At 41.6% G+C, this 13941-nt stretch overlaps 2 protein-coding genes across 2 annotated transcripts; both read right to left on the reverse strand.

Annotated features, from left to right (window-relative positions):
- Window positions 1–3940: 3940 nt before the first annotated feature.
- On the reverse strand, window positions 3941–9969 carry LOC142379457 (protein FAM161B-like). Its single transcript, XM_075464616.1, has 5 exons — window positions 8253–9969; window positions 7830–7997; window positions 6499–6598; window positions 4900–5039; window positions 3941–4401 (listed from the first exon to the last, which is right to left on the reverse strand). The coding sequence occupies exons 1-5, from the start codon at window positions 9482–9484 to the stop codon at window positions 4131–4133; spliced, it is 1911 nt and encodes a 636-aa protein (XP_075320731.1). The 5' UTR covers window positions 9485–9969; the 3' UTR covers window positions 3941–4130.
- An 80-nt stretch (window positions 9970–10049) lies between these two features.
- On the reverse strand, window positions 10050–12489 carry LOC142379459 (protein FAM161A-like). Its single transcript, XM_075464617.1, has 2 exons — window positions 11825–12489; window positions 10050–10531 (listed from the first exon to the last, which is right to left on the reverse strand). The coding sequence occupies exons 1-2, from the start codon at window positions 11975–11977 to the stop codon at window positions 10259–10261; spliced, it is 426 nt and encodes a 141-aa protein (XP_075320732.1). The 5' UTR covers window positions 11978–12489; the 3' UTR covers window positions 10050–10258.
- Between the last annotated feature and the right edge of the window lie 1452 nt (window positions 12490–13941).

A 13941-nucleotide genomic window follows, 5' to 3' on the forward strand; every position in this document is an offset into this window, starting at 1 on the left:
AATAGCAGCGACGTGTGTGTATGGGGCTTTATGGTGGACATATCAGAAGGACCAGGTATGAGAGCACAAGCCAGGGGACGCAGGTTGCCAAGCTCTGCGTGACGTTTGTTTTGATGACGTCGCGACAAGGAAGTATGGCATCGGACTGTAGAGACAGTCGGAGTTGTATTCATATGCACAAACTTATGTCGGGAGGCTCTGTGGACATATCTGGGACGACGCAGGATGTGGAGAGACTTTAAGACATCTAGGCAGCTCGGCAGGGTGGAGGAGCAGAGATTCATCAGTTCTGTTGCGGAGTATCTGAGAGCCATGCCGGGTGCGCACCTAGCTTGGCTAGCTTGGCTAGGCGCTAAGCCACTAGTTGCACTGCAGGGCGATACCGAGTGGCAGTCCCACCTGGATACAGCGACGGCACTGTCGATGGAAGGCCCAGAAAGCCACAGCGATGTTGGTCAGAGAAACTAGGATCTGCCGCCGGTGGTGCCAGGGTAGCCAGTCCAACGGTAAGATTCCAGTTTGTTCCGTAGTAGCCAACTGAATTAATCCAGGTAACGTTGGTAGTGCTTGATCACCACTGGTCACGCAGAGCAATTAAAATCGTACTCAAGAAGTATGCGAAAATGTCAGATTAGACTCGCGGAAAGTGTCAAGTGGATAGTAAAAAGTGGAAAAGCTGGGCATGAGAAACGGCGACATTCACGCCAGCGTCCTCTCATTAAGTCATTTATTAGCTCAAATCAACATATTCATTCATAAATTAGTCCTCATTGGTGTAAAATTATCTCTGTCAAAAATCTCACTTATTGTCCCGAGCGAAGAATCACTTGTCTGTATCTACATAGAGCGGGCAAGCTCTATGGAGGCTGCCATGTCCATGCCAAGTGCCGAGAGGGACATAAAGCACTTCGAATTGCGTTTTCCCCAACGCCAGGCCTGCAAGCAGAAATTACGTCATTTTGACGTCACGTTTGCACGCAGGTATAAACAGAGCCAGTCTACGCCATTAGAAATTCTCTGGTATAAACCAGCCTGAACGGCCTGCACTTTTGTTCGCAATGGAAGATCATAGCACGCCACAGGAGAAGGGATCCTCGTCGCCAAAAAAGCGAAAAAGAGAATCTTGACACATACCGCCTGCCGTAGTGCAACAAGTTGCAACGCACATTTGAAAACGCGAGGCGCCTAGAGAGCAAATTCATTCGACTTTGCAAAATAAAATTGCACCACTAGATGGGGGATGAAATTACACAGTGTCCCTTTAAGTTAAAGCAATACAATGTAACTTTCTTTAAAAACGCATTATGGAGCTCCCCCTACAGGCTGTTCCGAGAGCAACTCTAGTCCGGTCTCTTGCTTTGTCGGCCTCTCTCTTTCTGTCATGGTCTCTCCCCTGGCTCCTGGTAACAAGCACTTAGTGCTTTCAATTAACTCTCACTCTGCTCTGCTTAATTGCTACACCTGCATTCACTCTGCCTCCTCATTGGCCAGCCAGCTGCACTGCATTCACTCTGCCGTTAACCTCTGTATATCAAGCTCTTGTTTTCAGTTCCACTCTGTCAGACTGTCTGCAAACACGCTCCTGATTCCTGTTCCCTGGCAAAAGAACTCTGACTCCTGTTGACAAACCTGGACCTGCTCTGAAACCCTGCCTGATCTCCAGTCCTTGAAAACCCGACCTGCCTCTCTGATCTCCTGCCCCAGTAATGTTGACCTGCCTTCCGCCTACCTACCATGTTTTCTGGATTACCCTTGACTGTACTGCCGCTTTGGTCATCTTTCCTGTTGTGTGTGTGTGTGTGTGTGTGTGTTCCCCCCCAGGACTCCCAGCCCCGTGGTGAGTGAGCTCGAACCTACCACCACCACCACCTACACGAGACGCCGCTCAACCACTGGGGGACACACACACAGGCACCTGGACCGTAGCACAGTGGTTAGCACACCAGCCTGCCAAGCCAGCGACCCGGGCCCCAACTCCCTTTCCCCTGAAACCTAAATAAACTGTTTAACATGACGCATTTGTGGTCCTCTTCTGTCTGGTCCTGACACTTTCTCTTCCTTGCTTCATCAGTCAACGTCTTCTTCTGTTTCTTCGGTGCCTCTTCCATGATGATCGTACTGACAATGTTGCGCTAGCTTAGCCTTATACCTGGGAGTGTGAGAGGGGTCTATTTGTTTTTGCGGTAGGTGTGCCAGAAAGCAAGTCGAAGTACTTCCGCTCAGCTCCCAGGCCGGTCCAGCATAGCGCAGTTTTTCCAACTCAGACCCCCGAAGGGCATAGGAGACAGGCCAATCGTAATATTAAAACTCATTCTAGCCGCACAATTTTTTTCAAGCTGTTATTTTAAGGTAGAAATGTTACATAGTATTGCTTTAAGTCATTCTTCTCTTGACCTTGTCTTATTGTGCTTCTCTCTGTTCTTCTAGGGTTTCCATTGAATAGATATCTATATTCAGCATTGTTTTGTAAAAAATCCTTTTGTAAAAAACACCATTGTTTTTTAGTATGCAGTACAAAAAATGTTGGATGACTCCCCAGGGTTGTACTGCTTCTTCCCAATCTGGGGTAATGACCACTTTGCCCCGGCAAAGAAAAAACAAAGCATCTTACTATCATAAGGAAAACTCTGATAGTAAGAGATAGGAGCGGATACGAGACTTACAATAAGATATTTTACTCGGAGTAATGGAGTAAAATATACTTAAGAACACACAATCAAACCATTAACACTCGATTGAGAATGATACAATTTTGGAATTGGATAATGGGAACCTACATCTCCCCTGTACAATTAAATAAATTTGATCCTAATATACTTGATCTACGTTATAAGTGTAACAATCACCAGGGAACACTTTATCACCGTTTATGGAAATGTGAAGAGATTCAAAGATTTTGGAGCTTAATATTTTCATTATTATTCCCATTACTGCCATGTGTTGATGATGGTTTAATTGTTGGATGTTGTTGTATTAACACAAAAAAATACTTTTAAAAAAAAGTGTCTTCCATATGTGATTCTTTAAAAAAATATTAAAACTAGTCTATAATATAATAATATAATCTTTCACAGACATGGAAAAGTATCTCCTTGTAGAATCTTTAATATGAAGAAACCGAACAGCTTCTCTGGAGGTGTTTAATTGATTGATTGGTTTAATGAGACACATAAACAATGTCAAAAACCTGGTGAGAAATATTGGGCAAAAACATTAAAATTCACTGGCTTCAGGTGGAGATCATTATTAGATACCAACAAGTGTTAAACAGTGTTACGCCCTTCTGACACCAGGTGATGGTTATTTTAAGCCATGGTGTTGCCTGCAACAAAGTTTTATAGATGTCAGATGGCATTTGAGCGGTGGGTAAAGTTAGCAAGTTATCACCCTCTTAGTTTTCCAAAATATTGATGGGTTCTCAAGTAGTGCCATCCGAGTGCCTGAATGCTCTAACATCGGTTTCCATTCTAGACCTTTACTCATTAAGATTTCCCCAGACTTACAAAAACTTTTTACGATTTTAGTACTGAGAAATACTTTCTTTAGAAACGTATTGATACTCTGTCCGAGTTTTGCACAGAGATGAATACAACATAACTTTGCTAGGACAGACTAACCCGTTGGCCTTACTTGTATATTCTAAAAACGTCTTTGCATTTCCAACATACAATGAAGACTGTCAATGAAGACAATGAAACTTATTTATTTGTACTTGTGTCTATTAAATAAACATTTAAGCAAATGAAAAAATATTTAAGATGTAAATGGCCATTGGCTGTCACTCTTATAAAACACTAAATCTGTCCCAGGAAAGATGCAAAATGATAATGACTGATAGGTACAAAATCTTAATCTTGCTCATTACAAAGAGTTCAACATGTTGGGGGAAAAAAAATAAAACGAGTGAACAGAGACATTTCAAACAACCAATGACATCACATCAGGTTTCAACATTGTTTTATTCTCATTCTCTACACTTGGTTTCACAATAACATTCTTATATTCCTAGCAAAAGAGGTGTTATCCTCATAACTTGATTTATTATTTCTTTAAAAAGGTTTTGTCTGCCAGAGCTCTTGTATACATCTCATGCCTTATGACATTTAGCATCACTCTCCTGCTTCCTGCCATCAACTGTCAGCATCATGGGCACTGTGTTCTGAGTAATTTTCATGATCGTCTGAGTAGTGGTAACTTTCATCAGAATAGTGGTGATCATTGCCATGGTAATCCTCTTCTGTGTAATGACTGCCAGTGTCTTCACCATCTTGGTAGTTCAATGGTTTTTCACTTTCCTCACTTCCTTCCTCGTTCTCAGCAGGATCATCAATGTCTTCACCATCCAGGAAGATTTTTCTGTAGAGAACACGTTCATAGTCCGCGTCTGCCTCTCCCGGGTCACTAATTAATAAGAGAAAACTATCAGCAGAGAACCAGTCTCAGATTACAGGAATATTTGTAGCGTATGATAAGATGGGACTTACATTCTTATACTTTTAACATTTGAAATCCACATTAAATCTGAATTTGACCTAGTTTCAAATAGGCTTTCATATTTAACTTTCATTTCTGGCTTTGGCAAAGATTATTGAGCGCTTCTAAAGAGAAGCAAACTCAGGTGCTCAGGTTTGAGCCAGTCCAGGACAACCACTGTACAAGCAATACAGTGTAGGACAAGTATTAATGCACCCAATGTTTGCGCAGGCCATCTTATGTCCCACTACTGACACAATCAAACCATTCTGGGAAACATTTTATTCCAATGACATCAGTTAATAGAATGACTAGATACTCTGCAGCTCATATCGTTGACTGTCCAAAATTACTGATGAATGTCACTATACCTTATCAATATCAAAACTTTTCTGATAGGTTGCAAGACAAAGATGTTGGATTTACCTGTACTTATCGTCACTTAAAAGGGAGGCTGTGCGTTGTGTTGCTGATTTGGTTGCCTTACTGCTGATGAACTCCTCAGTCACATCACATCCATGCAGGGTTTTGATGTAGCACTTCTCTGCTGCTTGTTTGGCATTCCTCTGTTATCAATTCACAGATTCAGAAAGATTGGTCAATCTGTGACATACTCATCAAGGCTGTAATGTTAAAAAGAACCCCTCTGCTTCGTCTGCCATGTTTACAGTAAGCATCTTTGTCTTGTAACTTTGTTAATGAAATGCAGCTCTCTTCACTTAATAAGAACTTTCCTTTACAGTGACCATCTTCAGTCAAGTATCTCCATGTTTACTGAACTATATTCTCTTGTTCAAACCAAACTGAACTTACAGTTATACTACAGTCTAGACATAAAATCTGTTGAATGGATTTGACATTCTTACCCCCTTTCAACCAAAATAGGGCCAGTGTTGTCTTCTCTGGGCCAAAGCTCATTTAAAATGGTTTAAGGCAAAGTGGAACACTGTTCTGGGGTCAGACGAATTGAAATTAATAAATTTTGGAAGTCCTCACACCATGTCCTCTGGCTTAACGAGTACTATCCGGCTTGTTAGCAACTTTTCGCTTTTTTTCCATGTCCTACAGCAAAATAGATAATGGTTTATAAGCTTTTTACATTTTACAGTGTCCAAATTTTTTGGGGAATTGGGTTTGTAAAAAATAAAAAAAAAAAATAAAATAAAACCCAGCAACAAAACAACTAGTTAAAAACAGAAATTCAAATCAATTACTCACATGAGGTAAGGAAGAGACTAAAGAAAAACCTAAAAAATACCGGAGCTTTTACCAACTGTTCTTTTTTTTGGTGCACTTACAGTAGATGTTTGTATCGTCATACTTTTTCTGGATTATTGTCTTGCTTCATTGAGTGGTTCAACATCAGTTTGAGGGAGGTTTTTAGCCTTTTATTTGACCATCACAACAGGACAAATCATTGTCCCCTCCCAACTTAACACTGTTCCAGTGCTGGTTCAATGCCAGAGCCTTGCTTAGATCCAGTTCTCTCTGTTTTCACCTCCAAAGCTTTTGGAAAAAAAAAATAGTGTTTAGCTAGCAACTCTCTGTTCTCCTATGGGAGAATGAGAGTTGATTTGTTGCTATTTAGCGTGATGTTCGACAGATTTCTGGGCAAATGGACACCCACAAAACCCCTAAACTTCAGCCTTTCCTGACATACCCAGAGGTGCACGTTTATAAATGTAATGCTGCAGTTGTTCATTGAATTCCTGAATTTATATAGCTGTATATAAAAAAATGTTTTGTGTGTGTTTTAGCCTTTAAGTAGATGGTAAATAATGCTGAGATTATTAATTTCACTTTTGCACAAAAAATAAATAGAATTTTTGGTATTGGGGGAATAAAGATGCTATCTCAGCTGGTTGATTGAGTCAAAAGGTTTGTAGCATATATGCGACAATAGGCGTTAAGGGGATATGGGTCTTCTTTACTAAAACAAAGTTTGTTGTTATCTCTAGATGAGTTTGCAACAGTTGGCACGTTAGAGGATGAGAAAAAGAAACCCAAAACAGTGCAGACATTCACCTGAGCAACCTGCTCCAGCAGCAGCGGCCTTCCTTTCACCCTCTCCCTCATCTCTTTGATCTCTTGCTGATATTCCTTCCTGCGCTGCAGGTCTTGTTTCCTGCAGAGAAACAAAAGAAAAACATAGTCTAGTCTATTTCTGGAAAATGTCATGGGGTTAAGCATAGGTGGAAGGAAAAATTCTTATGGACTTAAGAAAAGACAACGAGAATTCGACCACACTTACACTAAGCTGCGATGTGGGTCTACAGCATATTTTCTATAAACGTTCTACAAAAATGGCTTAAAATACTTTGTCCACTGGAGTTACTTGGAGTTACATTGTGTTGTTAAGGTGTTCCCTTTATTTGTTTGAGCAGTCTATTAGAGATAACACTGAATATAAATTCATTTTCAAAGTTTGCAACTAAAAAATAAATAAATGAATAAAAAGGAAACATTTTTACAACAGTGAGATTCAGTGTTGCTCATACTCATATCTATCCACATGAATCACACGATGAAAATAATGAAGCGTCACCATAAAACTTGCTGATGCAAGGAATTATGGGACAAAATGATCTCCTTTCTTTTATAAAGGGATGTATCCTGTGTATTCTATGCTAAAGGAGATCATTATTGTAGCATTGCAGCTCCTTTTCTAAGCAATTAGAGAATTCAAACAGCTCCTATGTTTGCTCTATCTTCGATACTTCCGGGTCATTTCCCCTCAGTTTGGAACCAAAATAAGGAAAACATACTATTCAACCAGATCCAGGGATCATCCATTTTCCATATCACCTTCATACAATTCAAAGTTACTCCAGCTGCCATTGGATGAGAGGCAGGATACACCCGGCACAAGTGTGGTGCACAAGACCATTATAGATTAGACTTTCACCAAATGGAGACATTTTTAAATCCAGGTTAAACACATTTCTTTTCTCATGTGTCTATGCATGAAATCTGCACGATATCTTTTACTTTATCTGGACTGTTGCTTGTTTTTAAATTCATTTAAATTATTTTATTATTTTGTTTCTCTTATTTTATGTGAAGCACTTTGAATGGTTTTGTACATGAAATGTGCTATATAAATAAATTTGATTTGATTTTGATTTAGGGTCGCAACAAACCACCATGCAATCATCTCGGGTCAATTTAGAATCGCCATTTAAGCAAACAAAAAAGTTTTTGGACTGTGGGAAGAAGCCAGAGTACCTGAAGAGAACCCGTACAAAAGAAAAGAAAAACTTACATAGCACCTTTAATCCCCTTTATTATGTCATTCAAATTTGGAGAGTTAAATTTAAGCAACATGAAATGCCAGATGTTCTCGTTTTTATGGGTACCTGAACTCTTTCAGTTTGTTCTGGTGGGTCTGAGAGAGAGCCAGGTGGGGGTCGTTGGCTTGGGCGCGTTTCACAACAACACTCTGCAGTTTTTTCTCCTTCTGCCTCTGCTTTTCCTTCCATCGCTCCTCCTCCTCCTCAGCCTTCTTCCTCTGCTCCAGCTTCTTTCTACTCAGAGGGATCATTTTGGTCACAGATGGAGGAATGTTTGAAGGGAGGGATAGATTGCTCAGCAATTAATGTGTAACAACTGGCTAGGAAAATTCTATGGACGGCAGGTTTGGTTATTAGCACACAGCTGGGCTTGGTGGGAAAGGAAGTTTCACAGAAATTCAGCCTTAAAGGAACACAGACAAGACAACTACTGCTGAGGGCAGGAAATCTGAACAAGACATGTGAGTCTTTGGGGCCCTAACATGGTACCTCACAGCGTCATGGCGCTTTTTTGTAGCATCAGTGACTTTGGCAGGCAGGAGTTCCAGGCTGCCCGAGAGGGAGGAACAGAGGCTTGAACTTTGTGTACTCGCTGGCCCAGGGCTGATGTATGGCCACCGCCGCAACCGAGGGCTGTTCTGCTCATTCTCAATGTCAGCCAGGATGCGTTCGCGATGTGAGGAGATCTGTGATGTCCTCAGCTCAAAGGGCTCACATGCAGTCGTGGGCTTCACCTCCTTACATTTCCCCAGGTGCTTTTGAAAGCGTCTATAACTAGCATTGAAATCAGGGACCTCTTTGTTTATCTGTGGCCTGTGTGAGAAGCTGTCATCTGTGCTGCCGTCTTTGGTCTTCCGTTCACTGAGTCGCTGTGTGAGCATGCTGGGAGGCAATGAAGCACTGTGGAGCATGTCCTGCGCCCTCATTTGTTTCTTAATAGAGCGACACAACTGCTCCTCTTTCATCTGCTCACCTGACGTTGCGGCGTAGACGGACTTTGGCACAGGTTTCGCCTTAAAAGGCGGAACTTTCCCCTGGTCAGATGGCTGAGCCTGACACAGCTGTTTCTGTTCTTTCTTTAGTCGCTCCCTCTCTAGGAAGCTGAAGGGCTTCTGAATCTTTTGAATGTCCTCTCTGTCTCGCATGGTTCGGCGTCGTTCCTCATTCCGCTCCTGCAGCTCTTCGTAAAGTGGCAGGTGAACATGTGCAGGTACGGGGATGGCGCGGAACTTTCTCTGACATTCTGCCAGTTGCTCTATCTCTCTTCGTAGCTCTTTGTTCTCCTGTTCAATCGCTGTACGTGTCTTCATACCGAGCTTGCGCTTCTCAGCTTCACGCAGCATCATATTGAAAGGTTTTGGGACGGTCGCTCTGTTTTTCCAATCCTCCTGCTGTCCATCTTTATGTCCCTGCCTCGGCTTTCCTCTTTTTTTTTGCGGTCTCATCCGGTCTGGCATGCTGTGCAGCGAGGAGGAGGACAGGTGATGATTGTGAGGGGACAGCTTAAGGGGACATCTCCACATATTCTTGATGTGTTCTTTGGGAGAGAAGAGCAGGTCTTTCTCCACATCATTACTGGCTGCTTCATCCTCATCTGATTGCTCAGAGCCCCACCTGAGTTCAACAGCAGAGTGGAACTTCTTCAAACCATGACATGAAGGCACTTGGCTGATATTTGTCCATAGCAGCCTCACCCAAGAAAGAAAGGAAAAAGAATCCATTCAAATTCATTTAAAAGACGAAACACTGAAAAGAACACACTTAAAATTCATCATACTGTATCAATACTGTTAAATAAATTGCTCTGTCTTAGAGACAAATTATTTTGGAAGGGCTTCTCTTTCCTTTAATATATAATTGATCTTTTTGGGCAACAAAAATATTCACACGAATAGTCTTTGCAAAAGGAGTAGAGTTGTTTAGATGTTAAATTTGAATAAAAGCACCCTGGAGTAACGACTAGGATAATTTGAAGAAGTGTGAATGTTCTCGTGTGAGCGCTACCCTAAGGGCACCCGCACATAGGATAGTTGGGCGACTCTGTTCGATCGGGCGGGGAATGGCAAAATATTTCACACCTTCATTTGGTTTGCTTCACTTTCACAACGCAGTTTGGAAAGCGGATCAAACTCCCTGAACAACATCATGCAGTCACAACAGCTGCTTGTTTGGGGCGGTGTTGCCCAAAACAAACAATGGACCAACACAGTCTTAGGCTACGGCTACACGGAAACGTTTTTCACTGTAACCGATACTTTTGCTTATCGTTTGGCTTATATAATTAACTACTAATAGGGGTTAACAAACTATGAACCTTTTTGGAATTTGTTTAAACTGATCCTTTAACTGTTGTGTTGTGAAATGCTGGGATAGCACCCACCTCTCATGTATTTAAGGAGTAATGATGTAATCATGTTTTTTTAAAGCACAAAAAATAGAGAGAGAATGACCAAAGCCCAACACTTGGAGCCCCTCTCATCTTCACCAAAAGCTACTCACCTGTCCCCTACATCCAGCACTGTCATATCTAAAGGCTCACTGGACTTGAGCTGCAGCTTTTGCTTATACATGCACTCCAGCTCAGCCATGGTGCGCAGGTGGGCCTTCTTCAGCTCCTCCAGCTTACTGTAGTACTCCTTGTTGGAGAAGAAGATTTCCCTCAGGTCAAAACGGTTTCCTGCTAATCTGTAGTCGCTCCCTATGTGAGGTCCACCCTTTTCCAGACAGTCTCCGTCCCAGAAATCAGAGCCTGTGTCCTCATATTCCAACTGAAATGGTCAAAGGTCACACAATGCTCATATGGTCATTTCTATTGGAACCCCAAACAAGAACCTAGAACAGTGCATGGTTTGCCAAATACATTATACTGCTATATAACATGAACTTTGACTTAAATAGATTTTTAAGATAGCAGGTCAGCAACAAGATCTTGGCATTCACCACCATGTCCTGTGAAGCAGTGCAGCCCTGCAAAGTGGTACTAAGACTCCTACAGGAGTAAGCCTATTACACAGCAAGGGCAACAAAGGCCATATGGTGGTGCACATAAGGGAACTTAGACTGGAAGAGTTTACAAACCTGTATACCGAGGATCAGATGTCCAGATTCATTACTACTTCCATTACTACAGGGTGTTTGTCAAGAGCATTACTGAAATGGGACAGCTGCTACATTACCTGCATGAAGTACAGCAGTGTGGTTGTCATGGGGATAGATAAGAGTTTGGGATTATCAACTTAATATGACGTCTGGTAATCTAGTGAAGACGGATATCCAAAAATAGTCAGAACAACAAATTGTAGCCTATAGATTGAATTCCCTCCGTAACTTGTATTGACCCGACACTGTCAGCAGCCCTTTGACCATTTTAGACTCGGATTCAGACTCTACTCTACCTAATCTGGACAAAAATGGAGGGGAGATTTATTTAACCATTAAACAGTTTGATGTTTTCACTACAATCAGGCAGGTGGTACCGGAGAGGTGGGCTGAACCACACTTCAAACGTTTTTTTTAGAACAAAGTGTGGATCTCATTATTAGTAATGAGGATATAAATTGAAAGTAGGTTTGTACTAAAGATAATTCTTCTAAATTGAAAATGAAAATGGCTTTTTAGTACCAAGTTTTGTCTGTTGTAGTAATCTATTGAATTTGTTTGCCTCGACATAAAACATCTACCTTTATTGTTTAAAATGTTGTGTTTTGGATTAGGCAGAAACCCACACTCGGTCACCACGCTTTTAATCAGAACTAAAGCTATTTGTGCGTATAAATGCCAAACTAGAGTATTTTTTTTTTACAAAAATATGTGGCACATCCTGAATTCAATTCAATTCAATTCATTTTTATTTATATAGCGCCAAATACAACAAATGTCATCTCAAGGCATTTAGATAATAAAGTCCAATTCAAGCCAATTGGAATTCAATTAATTGTAATCATAATTATTCATAAAATCTGAATAATATTAATAAACAATAATAATAATAAAAATTCATAATGAATCTGCGCACCTACAGTAGAAGAATGAGCAGGTACCAACATGGTTGATGCCTTTACCTCGCTCTCGTAGTCCCGGTTGTCCAGGTGGGCAGTAGTGTAGGGCAGGACTCTGCCCCTCTCGTATGAAGCCAACGGGGCTTTGGTGTGCGGGTCCACTGGCGTCTTCAGGCACGAGGTAATCAGAACGTTTGTCCGATGAGCATTTGCCATCTCTTCTCAGACTTGCTTGTGTTTTGTTCCCTGAAGTCGGGTTTGGAATAAATGAAGTCTATGGCTGGAAGGCCAGGTAGCATCAGAAAGAGCCCCAACTTCTCAGGCCCCAACAAGTGGCTTTAGTCCTCAGGCCCATGCGCGCTCAGGCCCATGCGCGCTGAGCCGGTTGGATGGAAAGTCTGGAGCCAAAAAAAAAAAGCGCGTCCTGTTTGTCTTTTCCTTAACTCTTCTGTTTGACCTGGTTGGATAACATCACGGGATTGTGGAACTGTGGCGTGAGATTTCTCATGATTTCGGACGGGACCACCACACTTACACTCAGCTGGGATGTTCTGCGGCCGAGCCAGCCCTCAACGCGCACAAACCGAACGCGCGCGTGAACATGGACCGCTTAAATGTGATAGGAAGGAGGAAAATACAAAATTACACTAAACAGTATTTGCGAGCAGAGAGGCATCTCTGTCAGTCCACTGTGCGCGCGTGCGCCAGACCCCCTCAAAGCATGAACCCCCTCGTTCATTCTACTGTAGGATTTATGAGATTCTGGGGGCGGGGACTGTGGCTGACGCGCTCTTTCCTCTGATTGGTCAGTTTCCTCTCTCTCTCTCTCTCTCTCTCTCTCTCTCTCTCTCTCTCTCTCTCTCTCTCTCTCTCTCTCTTCCTTCTGAAGAGCCTTTCACTTTGATTTGGCGATTCGCGTGTTAGATATTTGAGAAAAGTACAACAAGAAATAAATAAATAAATAAAGTTGGAAAGATATTCAGATTCGGACTTCCGGGATCAATAAATCTGAAGCCAAACGTTGTCAAAACACAAATGATGCCTCTGACAAGGGTTTGGAATAATTTTGTTGATTATTTTTTATTTATTAATCATTCATAATTTCAATAATAATCAATAACTTAATTGTTATACAGTACAGAAACACCAAATTCCCCACAAACACGTTAGTAGTCTCCTCCTGGTCATACTACAACAGCTGTTTTGGACAACAAACGTTTTGCATAATTTTAGTGAATTTCTATTGGGAATATTAATCAATAACTTCAATAGTAATCAATGAAGTTACTGGTATACATTACAGACCCCCCCAAACTCACTTCACATGTCAGCAGAATCCTCCTGGTCAGTCAGTCTCCTCCAACTGCTGCAATACAGACTGAAAGATTAAAGGAACAAACCCAAAAGCACGACACCAGAGACAGAGAAGCGGATGTTGCAGGAAACAATGTATTTCATTTCACAGAAAGAGGGAGACCAATCAAATTGTTGTCAGACAAGAAACTTCAATCAAAGTTCAGAAGTGACTGGTCAGATCAAGCAGTAAGCAAAACAATCAGTGGAAGTCAAAATGATGAGCACAAATGTTTTAATTTAAAGTCAAACAGTCACCCATCAAGGCCTTGATGTAATAAGAGACACTCACTGGATCACTACTGCACACACAGACCTCAGACCACAAAGCACCGGGGTCCACACAGCCTCTCTGTACAAGGGGGGCCCAAGTGTTGTTATTGTTGTCAGGGGTAAACATACACACAAGCTAAACTTCTCTTTGGCCTGACATGTTTGCATACACACACTGGTAAGAGCTAACCAGACGCACCTTCAATGTCTTGAGTTCGAGGTGTCACATAAGACACAATACCATGCAGTGCATGGTACAGACAATCTGTATGGAACCATCCATGTTTGCATGTTCCACACTGAATCTACAGAGAAATGAATATGTGAACAAAGTGACAGCTTTATTAACACTGTCATGAAATCCATATAATATTGGGTTTTGTAATCATTGCTATTTCACTAATTGTCCACAATTGAGAGTATTTATCAATGTTTTATAACAATTAAGCATCACTCTCACCCAAATAGGATTAGCAGCAGTACTGGGCTGGTTCTCACTTCCACAGGAGCAGAAAGCAGTTTCATCCTTTGAAACTGAAAACACACATACACAC

The sequence above is a fragment of the Odontesthes bonariensis genome, chromosome 4 (assembly GCF_027942865.1).
Source record: "Odontesthes bonariensis isolate fOdoBon6 chromosome 4, fOdoBon6.hap1, whole genome shotgun sequence".
In the NCBI taxonomy this organism is placed as follows: Eukaryota; Metazoa; Chordata; class Actinopteri; order Atheriniformes; family Atherinopsidae; genus Odontesthes; species Odontesthes bonariensis.